Here is a 23,186-nt window from a genome sequence, read left to right on the forward strand (position 1 = left end):
GTACCTCGAGCACTATAAGGAAGTGTGTGGCGGGATGACAGAGATTTCTATTCCTCCGCCTTTAATTTTAGTTCGAGCTTTGATAATGGAGAATCTCTTTTGACAAAAGCAAGTTTCATCCCCTTAAATGAGTCTATGTGACTTGAATTTAAATTAATCATGTCAGTATGTTTCGGATGCTAGATGTCTAAAGGCTAAAGCAATTCGAAAAATAGCTTATGAAAATCTACCAGTGTGCCTTTAGCACCTCCCCAGGTGTCAAGGTGTAGTGGGTGTGGGATGAATGAGATTCCTTCGTTTTTAATTTATGACCTTTGATAATGGAGAATATCTTGGCAAGTGAGTGTTTCAACTCCTTAATGAGCCTATTTGACCTGAATTTGAATTAATTATGTCAATATATTTCAGATACTTAGATGCCTAAATACCACCGCACAAAAAAAGAATAAAAGAATATAGAATAGTACCTCAAGCAATGAGGATGTAAAATATTATTATTATTTTTTTGTTGATATTGTTTATGATAAGTTCCTCATTACTTAGAATGTGTGTTCATAAAGTTAATTTTGTTTTTATTACTATAATAATGGGGTAGCTTGTGATTATTAATTAAGTATTAAACATGGATGATAAAAACAAGAAGTACAAAGTGACAAGATAATTTTTGTTATTAGACAAAATCTAATGATGTTAAAATATCACCAAATATGTCATAATAGCTTTTAAATCAACAATTATTCAAAAATGATTGCTCCTTTCACTTTCTTTGAGAAGATCTGCATTCAACTAATGACAATCTAATTATATTATAAAAAGGTGTTTAAACTAATGTTACCACTCATTGATATAATCATAAGTTAAAAGAGTGTATTTCAATATAAAATTAATTTCGATTCTGACTTAGATTCGAGATTTTAGTTAGTGAATTAATACTAGTCTAATGGGAAGGAGTTTATAATGTGTAAAACTGAATTCTTACAAACAAAATAGGAGTTGAAATAATCAATCAACTAAGCTTTTGAAATTCTCCGTAAATAACCATATAAATCACAACGTAACGGAGAAAGTTAACGAATCAGATTCGGTTTTAACCCGCTTTGTGTTATGGATCGACTGTTAAGCCCAACAATACTTGGGCTTTAGGGTTTGGCCCAGCCCGAATCCTTAAACCTTCCTCTTTCACGCGTCCTAAATGTGGGTGTGATCACGCGCGACTTCATTGGGAACCTCACATATATAACCTCTGTAGCTTCACTCAATTGGTCACTCTCTTTCTCTCTCTATAACTTCACAATTTTTTTGACTCTCTCTCTAAAAAGCTCAGAGATGAATTCTCAGATTTGCAGATCTGCTACAAGAGCAGCTAAGTCACTCCTTTCTGCTTCATCTAAGCAGACTTCTCGTGCTTTTTCAGGTATAATTTTCATTTTTATCACAAACTGGCTCACACTACAGTTATACTAGAAACAAATCATTATATTTCTTCCTGATGTGAATTATATAAGCTGAGATTTGTAATTGCTATTGTTTTTAATTGATGGATATTTGAGCTCGGGTTATCAAAACAAATTCATGAATGTTTGAGCTTTTTTAGCATATAGTCAAATCTCTTTGTAACAACGTCATTTGCTCACGAACAGAGTTCTCGTTCTATTTCCGGTAAATTTTTATTGCTGATGTGGATTGTAAGCTGTAATCTGTTATTGTTATCGTTTTTAATTGATGAGGTTTTAGCTTGTTAATTATTAAAAAAAATGCCGTGAAGTTTTGAGCTTTAAACTTGAGACTCCATTTTGAAAAGAATAGTGATTTGTAATTGGTATTGTATTTAATTTATGAAGTTTTGAGCTTTAAGCTTGTTATTCCAATATTTTTTAGGAAGTCCTAAAAACATTTGATTTTTGGTGTAAAACTTGTATATTTTCAGAAATTAGCTAGAAAAAAGTTCCAAAAATCTGAATTTTTTGGTAAATATTCCGTAATATTTTAGAAATGTTAAATATCTGGTAGGAGGAAATAAGTATTTGACTTTAGAATCGTAATGTGCGGTTAGTTTTGCCGTAGAGGAAGTAGTTGTTTTGAAGGCTGCCTAGATATTTATTTATGTTTGACTCATAGTAATGTTTTAATTTTCACTTTTTGGTCCCGGTGTTTGACTTTTTGGTATGTGGATTTGAATTTTTGCTTTGGAATTTGGAGGAATTGTGCAGCAATTAAGGAGCCTATGAATTAGTACATGTGTTCCAAATGAATTGTGGTTAAAGAAAGATTACCTGTTGAGCTCAATGTACAGCGGTTCCAGCATTTGCATCTCAAACTTGGACTAGATTTATGCATATAAGAATTAAGTTGAATAGTTAAAGTATGTACATATTATATGTGGTGTATCTCCAAATCATGGATTTTCTTCACACGATATGTATGACTAATGTGAGGTACTTGTTCTCACTGAAGATAATCCGTTTTCTTATATGCTTGGTTTCTTGTTGGGAATGCCTTATGTGTCATATATGTTAAAAGATAATCTAAGTTTGGTTATATTGAAAATGCTGATTTCTGAGTTCTCTTTGTTGCAGGAGGACGAGCAGCAGCTGCAGCAGCCACAGTTTCATTGAGAGGAGTGGTGCCTTCTCTAGCCTCATATGGCAGGAATGAATCTGGAAATGCATCTAGAGCTTGGATTTCTGGTGTGCTTGCCCTTCCTGCAGCAGGTTTGTTCAAGTTTATTTTTCATGGACTTGTTGCATGCTCCTCTCTGAAAGCCTCTTGTGGTGAAATTTGATTCTCTGAGAAAGCTTATGCTTTGTACCTTTTCTAGGATATAGTTACTGGCATTTAGGTGTTTACATTTAAGCCTTTTACTTGCATGGTATGGGGTGAAATGGTTTGCTGTACTTGTGCTCATAATTGAGCATTTCATTCCATTTTTCTCAAACAAAAGTTATAACTTGTCCTGCCTTTGTTTCCTTATTCGGGGAAATAGTAATTTGTATTCTAATTTCATCGTTTCCCTCCCTTTCTGTTTAGCTTACATGCTCCAGGAGCAAGAAGCACATGCTGCCGAGGTACGATATTCTCAGCCTTCCTCTTGATTGAGGTGTTATATTATCCATTTATTTTTCATTGTCATTCTTTTTAGTAACAAATTTGATCTGTTTGTATTTCTTTCAAGATGGAGCGCACCTTTATTGCCATCAAGCCAGATGGAGTACAGAGAGGCCTGGTACGATAATGATTTCTCTTGCTACTTCTTCTATTTATATGGTCTTCCAATAACGGGCTCCCACCCACAATCCCTTAGTTGAAGAGGCAGCTGAAGTTACTTCACATTTTAATATTTTATCTGGGTGCTTGATGGGTAATAATGTGTTCTCTTTTACTTTTGGCTGATAAATTTTTGTTTCATTTCAGATTTCAGAAATCGTATCACGGTTTGAGCGCAAGGGCTTCAAGCTGGTTGCAATCAAAGTTGTGATTCCTTCCAAGGAATTTGCAAAGAAGCACTATCATGACTTGAGTGAGCGACCATTCTTTAACGGCTTGTGCGACTTCCTTAGCTCTGGCCCTGTCTTAGCAATGGTAAGTAAGAGGATTTTACTAGTCAAGTGTCATTGTATCTCTTTGTCCAAACTATTTCAGCATGAATAACTCCATACACTTTTCTCTTCAGGTTTGGGAAGGTGAAGGTGTAATCAGATATGGAAGGAAGCTTATCGGAGCCACCGATCCACAGAAATCTGAACCTGGAACCATCAGAGGCGATTTAGCTGTTGTAGTAGGAAGGTAATATACAATGATACAACTACGCATCAATCTCAAACGAGTCATTCTGCTTGTATGATTTGTGTAAACATGAGTTTAACACAATCTGCTATACAGGAACATCATCCATGGCAGCGATGGCCCCGAGACCGCAAAGGATGAGATCAACCTATGGTTTAAACCAGAGGAGTTGGTTAATTACACCAGCAACTCTGAGAAGTGGCTATATGGTGATAACTAAGTGAATGTACTCTTGCATTAATCTAATTAATTGCCATTAAACAGGCATGAGGGGTAGCAAACTCATATATCAAAATAATGCCAATTTTTCCTATGGCGAGTAGCAATTTTACATTTAGTATACTATTTAAAATCACCACAATAATATGTATTTGAAACAATGAACTCCATTTATGTATTGAAACATTGAATTCATTATTCTTGTTCCAATACAATGATCTATAGCAACAATTGGTAGGGATGCATCATGAAGTACTTCTTTCAATGTTAAAACGAACACTATTATTCATTAGTTAGATTGTCCAAGTGGCTTAAAGCGGAATGTGGGGAGGGGAGGATTTCATCTAAAAGCTTACCATATTGAATGTTTACGTCAAATAAATAGATGCATAATCATAGGAGTAACGATATGACATAATCATAATTCCTAACTCAACTAGGAAATATACAATAGGAGTAACTAGTTATATGATCAATTAACATTTATCATAAGTTGGTTGATTTTGACAGGGTTGAAGTCAAAACATTTACTAAGAGAATTTAATATATAAATAATTGAATACACAAATAAGTTAAGAAAACTTAAACATATACTAATATATACATATAATAGAAGTATTATTCAACGAGAGAAAGGATGACAATTGACTCTTCTTAAACAAGAATAGCTCAACGAGAGAAAGGATGACAATTGACTCTTCTTAAACAAGAATAGCTATGTGCTGATGCAGGTTCTACTATACGTTTTAATGCTCCAATTTTTTTCGTTATACTTCACGCCAAACATCTCCCTTTTTTTCAATCAAACAATTAATATAAGGTAAATATTTATTTTGTACTCATATTTGACATTTACACCTAAGTAAAATTAAATAAATAATTTTGACTAGTATTAACAGGCAAAAAGGGGGTGTAGCTCATATGGTAGAGCGCTCGCTTCGCATGCGAGAGGCACGGGGTTCGATTCCCCGCACCTCCATTTTTTTAGTATTTCATAATTTGTCAATTTTGATATTGATTGAAATTTCATTTTCTCAAATATTTATGTACACTTTTTCGTTTTTGGACTCTCGTTTAAGTTTGATCGAGGAATTTATGTAAGAAATTTATAAATTTGTAAACTACGTAAAAAGTACTATAATTCATTATAATTAATACTTTGAAAATTTTATTTAAATTTTGAAATATGAAATGTGTCACATAAAATGGAACAGAAAGAGTATTATTAATTGTCATATATAAAAAGAAGTGCTATTTTTCTTAATTCATTTTAAATGCCTTAGAGTATTAGTACAATGTATCATAGTATAGTAATAGCGTAATATTTTGTCTTTTGACACGATTTAAGTCACGAAATCTTTATTTTTTTTAAAAAAGAAATCCTTATATATTTATAAATTATATAAAAAACACTATAATTACAATAATTCAAAATATGTAAAAAAAAAAAAATACGATTAAAGAATACGAGCCATATTTGGTAGTGAGGGGTAGCAAACTCATTATTGTGGAAAATTTCAAGCAAAGTAACAATGTGTATGTGTATAGCCAATTCAAGCTCAGCACAATCTTTTCCAACTAAAATTTCATCAAATACTGATGAAAAATTCTATACCCTAAATAATTTTATGAGCTAAAGGGTAAGTCAATATCAAAAGCAAAATATCAGGTAAATCAATAGTTAGAAATTTAGGAGTGTCGTGGTTTAGTTTGAATCAGTTAAAATCAAATCAATCTAGTTGGTCTTTAAATTTCTAAAATCAAATCAAATGAAAAAAGTAAATGTCGATTTGGTTCAGTTTTTCTTTTTTTTTTTCAGTTTGAAAGTAAATTTTGAGGACATATGCATCTTGATGGAAACAGACACCTGGTATATGAACAATCTACTGAAAAGTTATTGTTGGTTTAATTAAGCAATTAAACAATATTAAAGTTATCATTACACGAACATAGTGATTCAATTAAGTGAAGGTGCAACTATAAAGATATGGTAGGTAAAGACTAAAAAATGAATTTTAATGGACTTCGCCTTATGATTGTAATAGATGGGCTAAAATTTATGTGTGATAAAGTTGAAGACTTGAGTTACATAAAATTTTAAAAAATATTTACATTTTATTTACGAACAATATATAAACAATTATAAGATTTATATATCTAATTTATCGGCTTGTTTTGATTATTTTTGTGGTTATTAGTCAAAATCAAATAGTATCGATTTTTCAAAATGTAAAACTAAATCAAATCAATTGTCGATTTTTTTAATCGATTTGATTCGAATTGCGGTTCAATTTGATATTTAAACTATAATCATGGACATCCCTAGTTAGGATGAACCTAAATCTAACTATCAATATGAGAAACAAGTATCGAGTCTAATTCAATTCTAAAAGTTAACTCATAAGACGAGACTTGTCTAAAATCTGATTTCTCCAAAGTATAAAAATTAACTTTAACTCCGATTATTCAAATTTACAATGGAGAAGTTTGTGATAACAAAATACTTATCCTTTGTTACATCATATCATACTTTTGACGTGAATACAAATTAATCAGATTAAAATTTTAATTTTTTTTTTTAAAAAAAAAATGACAACGCATATTCTTGCGCCATTTATTTTACATGTATGACCAAGTCCTTTTCTAATTTCTTCAAACTAAAAGAAAGTTGCCTTTTTTTTAATTGATTTTTTAAAAAAAACTTTATTATTTTCCAAGAGGTGGATTTCACGTGGCTAATATTACAAAATTAATACATTATATTAGTCAAAAAGTGGATAACTCATAATCCTCAAGAAATTCCAACTGTTTTTTTCAGTTATAACACGTTACTCCATAATTAATGCAAAGGTGGCAACCATATGACAGTTGACAACTAACCAAAAGTCTAAAAAAATCTTTTAAAAATAATACTATAACATAATATTAGTCGATAATAATATATTTAATGTAATTTTATAATTAGAGTTAAAAGAGAGTGATGTGTGTGTAAATTAAATTTTATATATATCTTATAAAAGGAAAGAGATTGTTTTCTGAAAGGGCGTCGCCCCCAAATAAAACAATTTAAAATAGGTTTTGAAAAAAAATACAATAATGAAGAAGTCCTTTAAAAAATAATAGTGAAAGGTCTAAAAATATATTTTTTCCGTTCACTTTTAATTGTCATGCTTTCTTTTTTTAGAGTCAACGATAAAAAATTCGATCGACATTTTATAATACACAAAAAATTGCAGTTTATTGAATTTTTTTTGTTTAAAATATTGAATTTACATAACCTAATTTAATTTTTAAAATTAATCAAACTAACTTTCGAAAAATGTAATATGACAAATAAAAGTGGACGGAGTATAAAATAAAAGTCTTTGCTTATTAAGAAGACTAATTGAAGTCATGTATATGATCACTTATAAGTTGACACTTGGAAATGTAGTAAAGGTGGTCATCTTAGTTGGTCAACTAAAATCTCCCCTTTAAGAATAGTTAATTAATTACCATTTCCTTTTCAATTTATATATAGTGAATTTATTTATTTTTTGACTAATTACAAAGTTAAGATCTTTGAAGTTTGTAATATATAATCTTATGTATATAATATTGAGAGTAAAATTTAAAGAATATGGCTAATAAATAGAACATGTCATTAGAAAATTAAAAATTGAGATTTAATCAAAGTTCAAAAACTTAGGGCTTAAACAATCATTCCTTTAATTTAGGGTGGGAACCCTTTAATTTGCCCCTTTTAGTGTAGAGTACAATAACACACCATTTTTGCTAGTTTGCAATTAGTTGACTAATTTTAGATTTGAGTTTTAAATATATAATTAGGCACCACACACATTCTTCTTAAATGAGTTTTATACCGCACAAGTCTAAATTAATTGAAGCAGTGACACTTTTCGTCAGAAAAAAATTAGCATATATACAAGTAAAATGATATATGAAATGATTAAATAGCCTATTTTGAACGTCCTTAACATAAGAAGTTGTTATTTCTAAACACCCTTTAAGAAATTTCCGTCTCTGCCACTGAATTGAAGCTTCAGTATAAGTATCGAACAGGTGAAAAAACAAAATAAAAAATTCTCTTTTCTCTATTTTGGAATAAAGCTAATGTGGGATTGTTGAAGATATAGCAAAAAGATGAAGCTCCTTTTAACATTATCTTTGTTTATTTTCATGTAATAGATATGTGGTACCCTCAAATTGTTTAACAAATTGGACCACATTGTGTACACCTTACCAAACATAGCATGAAAAGTAAAAGAAATTAAAAATACTAGAAAATAACAAAATTTTCTAGAAAATATATATATAGAGATATAGTTATATTTTATCTTCATAATATAGGAGTACGATTTTGTATTACAAACTATTATTTCTAGATTCTATAGCTAGTAAAATAATAAACACAATGACGGCGTAGGACACTTCTTGCATTATGTAATGCATAATTGATAATATTATCGTGTATTTTTTTATTTCTTGTTATTCACGTAATGTTATATGGTAATTTATTTAACTTTTTTAAAATTGCGAAATACCAAAAAAGGTCTTATTTATCAAAATAATCGAATATCATACGAAAAAGGAAACTATTGATGGAATAATTAAAAAAATACATTAGTTGCTACTTTCGGCAGATAATAAGTTTTATTGATAAGGATTTGCATATAGTAATTAATAGGGAAAAAAACATTAATTTTCAACAAATTACGCGTTTTATTAGATAAGGATTTACATTAAAGCAAAATATTAAATAACCTTATGACTCATTTATAGAAACAAATAGAAAAAAACAATTTCATATTATTATTTTTTATTTAGGATAACCTATTATTGTTATAATCTATGTTATATTTTTTTGTCCTTCAAATGAGCATTCTTAGGTAAGCACTTTGTACAAATATAAAATTTACATTATTTAATATTAGCGTGCAAATCACACATAGAAATATAAATAATATGATTATGCATAATAGATTTAGATAAGCACTTTGTACAAATATAAAATTTATATTATTTAGTATTAGCGTGTAAATCACACATAAAAATATAAATAATATGATTATGCATAATAGCCAACAATCACACAGAAAATATAATCACATTAGATGAATCTATATAACAAATAACTTAAAGAATATTGAAAATAATAATTTTAAATCATTCATATATATAATCATCTTTCGAAATAATTAAGTCATCTAGAAGGATAAGATTTTAAAGCTTGTTATTATACATTTGGAACCCAATAACAGAAGGAAACATACTCCTCGAAAATCAACACATAGAAAATAATTTATTTATTTTAACTTCCCCACAACTTTATTTTTATTTTTTTGGTTTTAAAATATGATCCAAAAAAACTGCTAACAGAAAATTAAGATTCTGGGACTGGACAAGAGGATACAACAAAATTTATAAATTTTCACAACTCCCAAGGTGAAAATAAAACATGCTACAAAAAATAAAACCAATCACAATAAAGACAAATAATTAATTAATATTTTAATCAATTAATTACCTACCTTGTCGTTAAAAAAAGAAAAAAATTGTATATAATAGCAAACTAATAACCTAAATTAAATGGAATAGCTAGGGTTTGATTTAATTGTGCTTCATAGCAAACATTAGCTAAAATTTGTCAGCGTCTCTCTCCCAAAAATCTCGCTCGCCACTCTCCATTCTCGCTCGCCTCTCTCGCTTTATACACAGAAGTGTATAATTCTGTTTCTGTTTTATATAAAGCGAGAGAAAATTGTATATACACATGCAAAAATGTATATCTTCGTGTTATACACTTATTACAAATATTTTACTTCAAATATTGCAGAGAAAAAGGCCAACGAATTATACAATTGCGAATTATACAATTGCAATGAAATACAATTTTCTCTAGCTTTATACAACAGAAGTGTATATATTGTGTTTCTGTTTTTGTATAAAGCGAGAAAAACATATATCTTCTTACTATACACTTATAATTATGCAATATACATACATTTTAATTCGATTCAACTGCATGAAAAGCGAATTATACAATTGCAGCGAAATAGACCAGCGAATTATACAATTTAGGTCAGCTAATTATACACTTGTATATGTATAGCAAATTATACAGTTTTTATGTTTGCTATGGAGCGCAATTATACAAAGTTTGCTATAGCATACAAATATGAAACTTTTTGTTTGCTATATGTGAAAGTTGCCCAAAAAAAACAGTTGGTATTTACCCCTACTAATTTCAACCAGTTAAGTTAATTGCATGAATCGTCTCCTTTGTTTTTTTTAGTTAATAGCTTGGTTATTAACTAATATACTTGTTCCGCTTAATTTTAGATTCGTTTTTATTAAAATTATTTAAGAATTATAAGAAATTATAATAATTTTCGTAAATAATTTTTTTTTTATTTAGACATCTCGAATTTAAATTGATTAGTTTTACATTTAATAGAAATATCAATACGAATAGTGTACATTAGATATGAAAAGAAATTAAAAAGAACAATAAATAAGTTGTGAAATAGATTGCATAAATCTTTTATATTCCTTCTAACTTATATTATATTCAAATTCAAAAATTAGTGTGCAAAGAATTAAGACTACTTTAAATTAATTATCTATTTCTCTACCCTTATTTTTTTTTTCTAAAACAAAAAATTGCATTAGAAAACTGACACAAATGCAATAAAATATACAACAAAAAGAAAAGTTGAATATTCTTTTTTGAATATATGGTTAATCATGAGTTCATAGTATTAGAAAAAAGATGTTGTGGAGCATATAGGAATCTAAAACTAGAATCTAGAGAGTCCTCCTTAATCTAGACACAAACCCTCTCATTTTTATTTTTATTCGGAGTGTGATATTTATATTTAATCTTATTAAATTTATATTTTTTCGAAAAGTTTATTTTTGGAGTAAAGTATTACTTGACAAATATAATTTCATGTCAAAATATCCAAACTTTCATCTAAGAGTGAATAATTTTTTGAGATTCTTTTTTATTGTTTAATATTCATATTGATCAGATTAAATTTAAATTCTCTCGAAAATTTTCTTGTTGGAGTAACATATTACCTAGCAAACACGGTTTTATATCCAAATATCAAGACTTTTAATTAAAATATATAATTTTTAAAATTTTTATTCGCCATTCGATATTCATATTAAATCTAATTTAATTCTCTCATAAAATCTCTTGTATGTACCTACTTATTATAATTTCGTATCCAAATATCGAAGCTTCTCATTAAGAACAAAAATCACTTTGCCATTTTTATACATAGTCAATTGTTTTAAATTTTTTTGGAATAAAAATAGTTCCAAGTAGAAAATCAAATTTATTAAGATTTACAATATTTATTAAGGTATATGGAAATTAATAATTATTTTTTATTGAGTTAATTAAAAAAATATTTTTTCTTGAAATTTCTCAAAGCCACCATCTAACCTACACTACACGTGTCCCTTTTGTTCTTCTCCATCTTCTTAGCCTCCCTCTTAAAAATTCTTGAAAATTCTTTCAGCCCAATTAAGTAAAAGGCAAAAAGGTGCAAATTTTCATTATTATTTTTTATATAACCGTGTTTTTTTTTTTTTTTTTATATCATATCATACACCTATAAAAGCTTGGACTTAGGAGTCTTTGTTTCAAACTTGACAATAACAAAAAAAAAATCAGATTTTTTTCTTGATTTTTGGAATTCTTTTTCACCAAAACTCAAATCTTGTTATATAAAATTAAGGGTTAGTTTCTTTTTTAATTGTTTTATAGTACAATATGTCGAAGAGTATACTTGTGACAGGGGGAGCAGGGTATATTGGGAGTCACACAGTGTTGCAATTGTTGCTTGGTGGTTATAAGACTGTGGTGATTGATAATTTGGATAATTCTTCTGAAATTGCTGTGAAAAGGGTTAAGGAAATTGCTGGTGAATATGGCTCTAATCTCTCTTTTCACAAGGTATATGCCATTTTTCTGTTTTTCCTTAACATGGTTTTTTTTTTGTTTTGATTGTTTTGGGTGGAGAATTGTTGTGGGGTTTGTGTGTATAAGGGGAATTGTATGAATTTGATTTTTGGGTTTTCTGTTTTTAGTGTAAAGACTGGATTTTTATGGAGTTTTGTCTGTTTTTTTTGTATTAGTATATTGTTGTTATGTGGTTAATCTCTGAAACTTACTATTTGTTTTGAGGGTGAAATGGATGGTTTTTTCTGGAATTGTATGAATTTGAGTCTTGGGATTTCATTTTTTGGTGTAAAGATTGGATTTTTATGGAGTCTTTTTGTATACTGTTGTTATGTGGTCAATCTCTGAAACTATCTACTTTGAAGATGGAATGGATGGTTATTTCTGGAATTGTATGAATTGGAGTTTTGGGTTTTCATTTTAGTGTAAAAGATTGGATTTTTATGGAGTTTTGTCCAGTTTTTGAATCTGTATACTGTTGGTTAGGTGGTCAATCTCTGAAACTTTTATCTTTTTTTTTTTATTAGAATGATTGTTTCTGGAACTGTATGATTTTGTGTTTCCTTGAGTCGACGGTATATTGGAAACAACCTCCCTGTATCGAGGTAGGTAAGATGTACACTTTACCCTCTCCGACCCCACTTTGTGGAACTACGCTGTGTATGTTGTTGTATGGTTTTGAGTTTTTGGGTTTCAAAGATTGGATTTTTATTGGGTTGCTGTTGCTTTCTTTTTTGAATTGTATGCCATGAACATATGTTGAATAGTTATTTCTTTGTATATTCCCTTTTTCTGTTGTTCCTTTTCATGGCCCCTCTCTCTCTCTCTTTTTGCTGCTCTTTTTGAGAACTGTTCTGGTTTTTGTGGATAAGGTGGAATTGTATGACTTTGAGTTTTTTGCTTCTTTTATTTAATGTAAAGATTGGATTTTTATGGGGTTTTCGAATTGTTTGAAATCTGTATACTTTTGCTATGTGGTCAATCTCTTTGTTCTTGTTCCTTTCTTGAAATGATTATTGCTGGTCTATCATGTGCTTCTTTTTCCATTAAACAAATGTTTTGGTGAAGTATACACTTTTGTTTTTTCTTTCCATATGTAAAGTAACTGTTTAAAATTCCAGAGATTTTGATGGAAATTAGTCTATTGAATTTGGTGTTTTTCATTTGGAGGTAATAACTATTGGCCACAGTTAAAATTTTCTTTTATGGAGACATGCTTTTAATGGCTCTATTTGTCATGTAATGATAGTTCTCCTGTATAACAGTACTTTTACATGGATTAAGCTAATTTTTTGTTACTTTCTTTAAGTTGGTGGATAAATTCTATTGTTTTGTCTTATACTATAGGTTGATCTACGTGATAAGCCGGCAATTGAGGAGATTTTCAGGTCTAACAAGTAAGTTCCAACAAAAAAATCTGTCTTGATTGTTTTCAGGAGACAATTTTTTTCTTCTAATTATCTCAGTATTGAATATAATATAGTTATATTATACACGCTGATGATGGTTTATTGACCGTGTGGTGCATGAATTAAAACTAAGCTTTGAAGAATAGTTGATGAATGCCTGAATCTAGCTTATTGATTCCTTTGCTCAAAATTTATTACCTTTTCGATAAATCGGTTTGGCATCAATTACTTTTTTTTGTGCAGATTTGATGCTGTTATTCATTTTGCTGGACTAAAGGCGGTTGGTGAAAGTGTCGAGAAACCTCTGATGTACTATGACAACAACCTTATTGGAACAATTACCCTCTTGGAAGTCATGGCAGCTCATGGATGCAAAAAGGTATTCCTCGCAATTCGATTAACTTATAAGATGTGTCTCTTTCCTCGAGTCTTTAACTGGTTTTCTTCTCTGCTTCTCCAGCTTGTGTTTTCATCGTCAGCTACTGTTTATGGTTGGCCAAAAGTGGTTCCTTGTACTGAGGAGTTCCCCCTGAGTGCTGCAAATCCTTATGGACGGACAAAGGTACTGTCAAGTGTTTCATCTCGCATTTTTAGCGCTCAAATTGTTGGAAGTCCAGAATAGTCTGTTTATTCTATCTCTTCGTGATCTAACAACTTTCAATTGTCAGCTCTTCATTGAAGAAATATGCCGTGATGTACAAAACGCGGACTCTGAATGGAAAATCATATTGCTGCGGTACTTCAATCCTGTTGGTGCTCATCCAAGTGGCCGAATTGGTGAAGATCCGCGAGGAATTCCGAACAACCTTATGCCATTTGTTCAACAAGTTGCTGTTGGCAGAAGAAAAGAGCTGACAGTTTATGGAACTGATTATGGAACGAAGGATGGTACAGGGGTATGACTATATTTACAATAGCAAATCTTTACGTGTTAGATACATTACAACTTTCAATTTACTCAGGTGTCTTTTGCACATGACAAGCTATGGTTTATGATGTCCAGCAATACCGTTGTTTAGTAGTTTGTCTAAATGTGATAAAAAGCTATCCTTTTGTGAGATTTTCCTCGGAGAATAATCATGTCGTGTTTTTTTTTCAGGTCCGTGATTACATTCATGTTATAGATTTAGCAGACGGACACATTGCTGCCTTGCAGAAGCTATCTGATCCTTCCATAGGTGTGTACTTGCTTGCTATCCGTTGTAGGGTTGTTATCGTGATAGTTTATAGAATTATTCTCCGTTGGCTCATTTGTATTGCTATTTCTGCTGATTTTGATCGATCTTTTTAGGCTGTGAAGTGTACAACTTGGGAACTGGAAAAGGAACTTCAGTCCTTGAAATGGTGGCCGCATTTGAGAAGGCTTCTGGAAAGGTAGTTTTCAATTGCATTCCTCCTCCATGTATCGTTATAATGTTGCATCCAATTCCTCTCAATGGCAGAGGAAAAAGGAAACCACAATTTCCCTCAAGCCGAGAGCTATTTGTTGTTACTAGTGTTTTCATACTAGTGTTAGCTCTTCTCTTTTTTTGGGGTACCGATGCCCTTGTATACTTTTGACTCACCTAGAATAATTCCGTCTCCCACCAATACAGATACGGTAACTCTGCCTATCAAAGCTAAGACAAGTGCCTATCTCTTTCCCATCTCATTTGTTTTTCGTTTTCTACTTCCTCGTGAATAGACTTTGTTAATTATTGAACCTTTTAGTTGTTTTTAAGACCCTACATGAGTGTTTAGTTTGCATTACTTACCTATTTCTGTACTTTTTACCCCCAGAAAATTCCAATGGTTATGTCTGGTCGACGCCCTGGAGATGCTGAAATTGTATATGCTGCTACTGAGAAAGCAGAACGCGAATTGAAGTGGAAGTAAGTCATGTAGTCAATAGTTCGTTCACATTGCTTTTCGAGATTCCAACACACTACTATATACACGTACTACCTTTAAACTCTAAATTCGCCTCTAAACACTCCGGTTTATGTTGCTTGTAGGGCGAAATATGGCATCGAAGAGATGTGTAGGGATCAGTGGAACTGGGCTAAGAAGAATCCCTATGGCTATGAAGGAACTCCAGAATCTAATAACTGTCACTGAAGTCTACTTCAACTGCATAATATCGTCATATAGTCGATACGTTCCTGTTGCTGCATCGTGTTCGAAGGGACGATTCAACGTATAGTTGTAGGGCTATTAGATGGCATTATAATGTTTATATTGTCTAACTTATATAAGTTTCAGAATGTAATTGGAGTTTCAATGAGTTAGTAGTTAGATTATAAAAGGGAAAATCTAAGAAAGTTGATGAATAATATTTAAGCATATAGTAGTATTTCATTTGTTCTTTCATTCCTTTTTTGTTTGTATAATAAAATAACTATCGGCATTTGAATCTCGTTTTAGCACATCATCATTGATTTCAACTAGTTTGAGATTGAGACGTAATCGATTAGTAACTAACTCTTGTTTTCTATCGAGCTTTGTTGCATGGACCTGTATAGTATGATTTGCATCTCTAATGTAATAATGTCTTAGTATTTGCTTAAATTTAAATTTGCATCGAAAAGTCAGAATTCTTGTTGGGAACATTGATTGTTGAGGGTGAGTAAAATTAAACAGATTTTAAGTGGTTGTAGTTCACATGTAGTATGTGATTTATCTGTCGGTAGTAGCAGTTACCACATTCGACATATGCCATGTGAATATTCCAACAATTATTTTGTTTTCTTTCAAAGTCTTTTTCGAAAAAATATTTTTAAATAGTCGTAATTTGTGTTTAACTAATTAATTTATATTAAAAAAAAACATTTTTTCCTCCATAAACTTGACTAAAAATGATTTTTCAAAAAACAAACACTTTTGTCGAAAATAATAGATAGAAATACACAAATAAGGTCGTTCTAACACTCATTATAGAGGTAAATAAGTATTTTTTTTTCACTTCTCAAAAAATTGACAAACAAATTATATATCTGATTTTCTTTAGTTTAACAGAATTAAAAAAAAAGTCACGATATATATTAAGATGAATGAAATTCTTCTATTTATAACAAAAAAATTTCAAAATTTAAATTAGTCGGCGTACTAGACAAGAAAAATGGACGGTATTGATCCAAAATTGGTTAAACAAACAAACAAAATAAAGAAAGAGATTGTTAATTACTAACATTAGTCTAATTTTAGCTAAAAGGCAAAGTAGTCCCATAATTTCCATTTTGTTATCTATACATCCTGCCAATTTGCTGACTACTCTTTCTATGTCATGTTTCGTGTTGAATAATTAATGTATTTATTTTATATCAAATTTTTTTAGGATTATTGGATCATTATGAATGTTTCGTAGAGGAATCTTCTTCTTTGCTAAAAAGATGATTTAGTGATTTGACTAAGTTTACAATTACTTTTTTTTTTGTAATGGTAGATAATTTTGCACCGACTTAGTTATTTAAAAGTTATATGTAATTGTTTTTAGCTAACATTTGTAAATGAAAAAGACAATTAACTAATTTGATTTTAACTGGTCAATTTACACTAGACATGTAACGACATTTGCACTACCAACAAATGTCAAAATCGTGTAATGTTGTATATATTTTTAAAAAGAAAAAAAGACCGTTTGATATATTAAATTTTCGGTATGCATGAAAAACGAAAAAATTTCAAACCATAAAAGTCTATATTAAGAGGTCTTCTTCTGCAAAATGTTATTTCCAAAGTTTAAACACGTAACCTTTTCCTAATTACATGCCGATAACTTTATCAATTACTTCAGTGAAATATTTTCAGCCAATTAATTTACAGTTAAATGTCATTACCAAAGTTTATATTGGGCCAAATGGATCACTTGGAAGTTCTGTTTCTATGGGCCCAGATAATCGATCTAATTGGGCCAACAAAGTAACTTCAAGCCTTACACAGTAATGGGCCCATTATTCATATAAAGCCCAAAAAAGAATTAAAAAGTTGAAGTATAATATCTAATTTTCTAAAAAGTATTTAATTTTTAGCCAACGTAGCTAAATTTTAAATTGTAAATAATAGCCTTTGGTCATTTACTATGTATACTTAAATATATGCCAGCTGTAACTATTGATTGTTTGTAGTTATTTGAGTTCAAGCCTTTTATATATAGAAAAAAGATCTTCATATTTCAAATATATATTACTTTGAATATGAATATGAAATAGATAAAAATTAAAATATTCAATAAAGATATTAGAATTCAATGTATGATTATGTCATTTAAATAAAAGATACCACCTTTTGTTATATATGGCTTACATCATTGAAAATTAACGATCGTTAAATCTAATTTCATGCTCAAATGTATAAAGCTCGATATTATCAATTTTACATATTTAAATCTGTAAGTTAAATTTGACAGTCTTAAAAATTTAGTTTTAAAATTCTAGCATTTTGAACAAAAAGTCTTCAAAATTCAAATATACTAATTTAAAATAGATAATGATGAAGCCACAAAAATTCATTAAAGTTATTAGAATTAAAATTTATATCATTATCTCATTCATATTTTGATGAATGAATATATATACCTTATATCATTGAGAAATACGGACCGTCAAATCTGATATCATAGTTAAAGGACTGATATTTGAAATGTCCATTCCAAATATTTAAATTTGAAGTTAAATTTTTTTATAACATTAAATCTTAAACTTCAACTCCGTAGAACTGATTTCGAAAACTCCATACACAAATTTTTAACCTTATCAATTAGAGTATGATCTTTGAATAGAGACTCTGAATCACTCAATCAAATGAGATCATATCTTTCACTTTCTCGTAAGTCATTGATTGACTATTTTTAATTTCACTATTTTAACAATGATATTAATAAAAATTTTGATTTTCTATTATGTTATTATTAATCACCACTCCTATTTCTCCCTATATACCTACCATTTGGAGTAATAATAAATATTTGTATGAGTATTAATTATTCTTTTAATATCAGCCCTCCAAGCTGCTATTTGTGCACATTTACCTCAAGGATGAAGGAAGAGAAAAGAATATTCCCACAAAAGAAAGAAGAAAAAATAAAAAAAATAATAAAGGGGAACTTCAATTTAGCATATTTGTAGAGACAAAAAACCATCAATTGTTGTAAAAAATCGAAAACAACAGTTGAGACAACATCGTCCCACCTCCTTCTCCAGGCCCAGCTGAACTTTTTGGAAGGTGGGTTCTTGAAAATCTTAGAAAATGGCTACCAGCAATGACATTGTTGCAGCTACAAAGGTTGGATCTTGAATAACCCCAATGGCATTTAGACTAAAAAATCAATCTTTTTGATGTTTCTGTCATTTTTCCCTTAAAAAGTTGCATTTTTTTTGTAAACCTAGCATGTTTGTTTCAAAGATTGTATCTTTTTTGTAATGTTTGTGGTATTTTTGTTCTCTGTTTTTCATTGATCCAACTTGCTGGAAAAAGGGTATTTTGTATTTCTATACCTTGACAAGTGTCTGAGCAAATGCTACTAAGTAGATGATCCATGGTAGATGTTTCATTTCACTATTCAGAGTTATATTTGTAAGCAAATGTTACTATTTGGGAAGCTTTTTTTTTTTTTTTTTTTTTTTTTTTTTAAAAAAACTTAATATGGTAAACCCCACCACCAGAATCGTTGCATTCAGGTTCCTTGAGTAGCTATTTTGTACTTTACTAGGTGTTTATGGTTTGAGATAGAGGGTCCTTAACATTAGGCTAACCCCTTGTCAATTGGTATATATATGTTTATTTAGACTATTTAGAGTTATTGTTTGTGATCTATGCATTAGATAATGGTTTGAAGGTTGAGGATTGGGGTAGAAGGTTTGTAGGTAGCGAGTGGTGTAGCACCTTTAAGGGGGAGAGTCAAGAGGTTAGTCTCCTCTGCTACTTTTCTCTTTTTTAGTAGTATTACAATTTAGTAAACGAGTAGTCTTCTTTTAGTTTTTTGTTTTATTTTTACTTGTTGCTTCATTGATTGTGTCCATCTCGCCTCTTTGCTATATTTACTTTTTCTAGCCTATTTGATATTGCTATTTTGTTGTCATATTATTCTTGCAATTATGTTTCGATAATTGTTTTTCTAAGCTGATGGTCATTGGAAATAGCCTCTCTACCTCTAAGGTAGGGGTAACGTCTGCGTACATCATACCCTCCCTAGACCTACTTGTGGGATTACTTTGCATATGTTGTTGTTGTTGATTGCAATGCCCCTCCAAGAAAAATATTTGATTAGGGTAGTAAATGGTAACTCTGAATCTCTGAGAATCATGTGAAATGGGAATTAACTTTGATGACCGTCTTCTAATCTAGCTATTGGCTCAAGTTCATACAGTGGTGCATCGTTATACGTAATATAGTTTGTACCAAATAATGAAGTTGGTGAACTTCATTTAGCAGCTCACTTCTTGCTTAGTGGCACTTTTGATGGCAAGGTTAAACAAGTGTTTATGGATGCATAGCAAAACAGAAGAATGCTGAAGAAACTAGAATCTGAACCCCCAGGAGATATACTCAAATATGAATGTGAAGTTAGGTATACTTATAATTTTCTTTATAAACCAATAAGAGTGCTATAAGAGGGGATATGCGGGATTTTTGTCTAGGGACACGACTATATGAAATGATATCACTGTTATTTGAACCATTCTATTGGGACAAGAACCATTGGTTAGAGCAAAACCAACCCATTAAAGCTGGACAATTCACCCACAAATAAATTTGTGGTTCTCACACTTGGATTGTTGAGGTTTTGACTCTGCGTCGTCCCTTTTGTACAAGTTAGGTAATAGGGTTGGTCTTGCTAGAAGCTTTTTAATATCAATTATTGTGCGTGTGGAGAGTAGGCTGAGATGGGGTATAAGAAATTACTTGACTACTCTTAGCTGGACGACTTGATGACTCGTCAAATTTAGAAATTATTCATGGTGACAACAGTCTACTTAATTTGTTCAGATGGAGTTTCACAACTCTTTTCATGATCGTTACCGTTGTTGTTTCCCCATTGTGTTTTGTGCAGGGTCAAGAAGAACTAAGTGTATTAATCTCAGAGAGGGAAATTTTCGACCAATGTGGACCTGTGCACCTAACTGCTATTGACTGGTGTGTAAGTTCTTTTCCATGTTTATTTAGTTAAATAAAGGTTTTGCATATCAGAAAGGTGCTGGAATAAAACGAGATATAATATTGGATAAACTTCTAGTTATATATGGAACACTCTAAGATTACTGGACAAAGATGTAATATATTTAGTATTGAGGAGTTGGGCATATATTGTCAGGAGTTAACAGGATTGTAGTGCTCATGGATTTCAGATCTGCTTGCCATTGTACTAAGTTACAAGTCTTATACTGCCATATCTATTGAGTTCTTGCACATGAAGAAGTCGAAACATCAAGTGTCTTGATCCATACTCACATTACTACCTCCATTCTGGATTGATTCTTGTCTTTTCTTTAATAAATGTCGCAAAGTAAATCCCTTTATAATAATGGATTTCTCTCCCCATTGTACCCTTTTTCAAGTTGTTTGTCTGAACTGAGTAAATCAGGGTATGTCTGTCAAATATAACATCATAATGAGAACCTACACCACTTCCCCTGAATGAAGTATAAGTAGGTTTGGGATGGGGAGAGTGATTTTGCCTTTATACCTTGGATCTACCAAATAAGAGCGCCTCCATGATTTTAGATCACTTTGCTACAGTTGTGTAAGTGCTCTAATATACCTTGTACCCTATCATTTTAGTGGCGGATCCAAGATTTTCACTAAGGGGGTTCGAGAATAAAATGTAGTGGCTGGGATTCGAACTTGAAACCTTAAGGTAAATTTTGAACCTCTTTAAATTACTGGGTCGACCTCTAGTCTAGTATTTAGGAGATTCAAAATCTATGTATGAAAATAAAAAAACAAATACTATATACATACAATGTAACTATTTGTCGAGGGGCCGGAGGGGATTGGTGAACACCCTTTGTTTCCCTAGATCGTCCCTGCCTATCTAAGATGAACATGAGCTTAACACTTACTCCGTGGAATTGGACATAATTTACTTTGGTCGCACTACTATTCCTAAAGAGAGAGAGCCAAATTCTCTTAGACAATTTGGAGATGTCATGCCTGCATTTGCCTAAATTAGCATGATATTGTGCTTAATAGAATGTGTGTTATGCAGGTTCTCTTCTGGAAATAAGTTTCCTTGATCTTTCACCCAATAAACAAAATAGATACAAGAAACAAAGAAATATAGAGGAGCTGACATTAGCTTGAACTATATGCATTCATCATCTTTTCCAAATCATGAAGCTTAATGCTATTGTTTGGCAACACTACTCTCTCTCATGCTGCCCGACACTTACTCTTGCTTGAAATCGGAAGTGTCGAGCCATTTTACAGAAACAGTTGTCATGATAATATTGTTCTTCTACCTAATGCAGGGAAAATGTTGCTCATCAACGATCTGTGGCTGCCAGTTTGGTTCAGGGCGTCTACATCCTAGAGCGTGACAAGCAAGAAAAACGGAAGGGAAGTCAAGCTCTTGCTCCTCCATGGTGGAGACATTTCCAATTTGAGTTATATCGTGTGCTCATTGATGATGTTGATTCCTGCATTTTTGGTGCTATATATAAATTTGCACCCTCAAAATCTTATTTTGGCGGTTCCAAAGATAAAAGCCAACGATTTGTCATTGCTTTCCGTGGGACCTTAACCAAAGGTGATGCATTTTCTCGAGATATACAATTGGATATCCACATACTCAGGAATGGACTTCATCAGACTTCTCGCTTTGAGACAGCCATTCAAGCTGTTCGACATGTGGTTGCAACATTTGGAAGTTCAAGTATCTGGCTAACTGGTCATTCCTTAGGGGCTGCAATGGCAATGCTTGCTGGCAAAACCATGGCAAAGACTGGTGTATTTTTAGATGCATTTTTGTTTAATCCGCCATTCTTGTCGGCCCCAATTGAAAGAATTAAAGATCAAAAAGTGAAACACGGGATCAGATTTGCGACCAGTGTTATAACAGCTGGACTTGCTTTTGCTGCCAAGCATAAAAACGTGAATAATCAATCTGGAGATACATTTGTTGCATTATCTGCATGGACACCATGCCTATATGTGAATCCATCGGATCCTATTTGCGCAGAATACATTGGCTATTTTGAACACCGGGAAAAGATGGATACAATGGGAGCAGGAGTTATCGAGAAGCTAGCAACCCAACACTCACTTGGTGGTCTTGTCTTGAATTTCATGGGGAAGGAGTGTGATGAGCCATTGCACCTAATTCCATCAGCCAATTTAACAGTAAATTTGACTCCTCCGTCAGACTTCAAAGGAGCTCATGGTATTCACCAATGGTGGAAACCTGATTTACTTGTCGAGTCCAAGAAACACCAGTTTACATGAATGATGATATAAAACAAAGACCACTACACCGATAGATGGTATGTTTGTCGATTTTGTATCCCTGGTCGGGTATATTTATAGTTATCAACACATTACATTGTGCTCTTAGCTTAATAGTTGTGCCTTCTACTAGTGCTAAAGTTTCTTTACAGATGCATTGTCATCTCTTGTTACCTTCGACTCCAGTTTTATTCGTTCATGTTTCTATGTTTTGGTGAATCTATCCATCAGTTCTGTGCCTCATCCTATTACCTATTGTTGAGTGTTACGAATTGAAATTGTGCATATACTACTCATTGTATTATTGATAATATTTTTGTTATAGAAGTATCCCTTGTGAGATTATTTTTGTTTGTTTTTTTGTATTCGAACTAATGTCGTGT

General features: G+C 31.2%; 3 protein-coding genes and 1 non-coding gene across 4 annotated transcripts; all 4 read left to right on the forward strand.

Moving 5' to 3' along the window:
- The first annotated feature begins 1,226 nt into the window (after nucleotides 1-1,226).
- LOC104648939 (nucleoside diphosphate kinase 3) lies at nucleotides 1,227-4,200 on the forward strand. Its single transcript, XM_010327054.4, has 7 exons — nucleotides 1,227-1,414; nucleotides 2,577-2,711; nucleotides 3,028-3,065; nucleotides 3,173-3,223; nucleotides 3,412-3,579; nucleotides 3,671-3,783; nucleotides 3,880-4,200. Exons 1-7 carry the CDS (start codon nucleotides 1,327-1,329, stop codon nucleotides 4,001-4,003), a joined length of 717 nt encoding a protein of 238 aa, XP_010325356.1. The 5' UTR covers nucleotides 1,227-1,326; the 3' UTR covers nucleotides 4,004-4,200.
- A 708-nt stretch (nucleotides 4,201-4,908) lies between these two features.
- On the forward strand, nucleotides 4,909-4,981 carry TRNAA-CGC (transfer RNA alanine (anticodon CGC)). Its single transcript has one exon. It is a non-coding gene; the product is annotated as a tRNA-Ala (tRNA).
- A 6,183-nt stretch (nucleotides 4,982-11,164) lies between these two features.
- On the forward strand, nucleotides 11,165-15,778 carry LOC101254509 (UDP-glucose 4-epimerase GEPI48). Its single transcript, XM_004245462.5, has 9 exons — nucleotides 11,165-11,971; nucleotides 13,325-13,374; nucleotides 13,630-13,765; nucleotides 13,847-13,948; nucleotides 14,055-14,282; nucleotides 14,486-14,564; nucleotides 14,678-14,760; nucleotides 15,166-15,257; nucleotides 15,381-15,778. Exons 1-9 carry the CDS (start codon nucleotides 11,789-11,791, stop codon nucleotides 15,481-15,483), a joined length of 1,056 nt encoding a protein of 351 aa, XP_004245510.1. The 5' UTR covers nucleotides 11,165-11,788; the 3' UTR covers nucleotides 15,484-15,778.
- Nucleotides 15,779-18,369: 2,591 nt separating this feature from the next.
- On the forward strand, nucleotides 18,370-23,148 carry LOC101254224 (GDSL esterase/lipase At4g10955). Its single transcript, XM_004245461.5, has 3 exons — nucleotides 18,370-18,645; nucleotides 20,414-20,496; nucleotides 21,831-23,148. Exons 1-3 carry the CDS (start codon nucleotides 18,610-18,612, stop codon nucleotides 22,801-22,803), a joined length of 1,092 nt encoding a protein of 363 aa, XP_004245509.1. The 5' UTR covers nucleotides 18,370-18,609; the 3' UTR covers nucleotides 22,804-23,148.
- Nucleotides 23,149-23,186: the final 38 nt, after the last annotated feature.

The sequence above is a fragment of the Solanum lycopersicum genome, chromosome 8 (genome assembly GCF_036512215.1).
Source record: "Solanum lycopersicum chromosome 8, SLM_r2.1".
In the NCBI taxonomy this organism is placed as follows: domain Eukaryota; kingdom Viridiplantae; phylum Streptophyta; class Magnoliopsida; order Solanales; family Solanaceae; genus Solanum; species Solanum lycopersicum.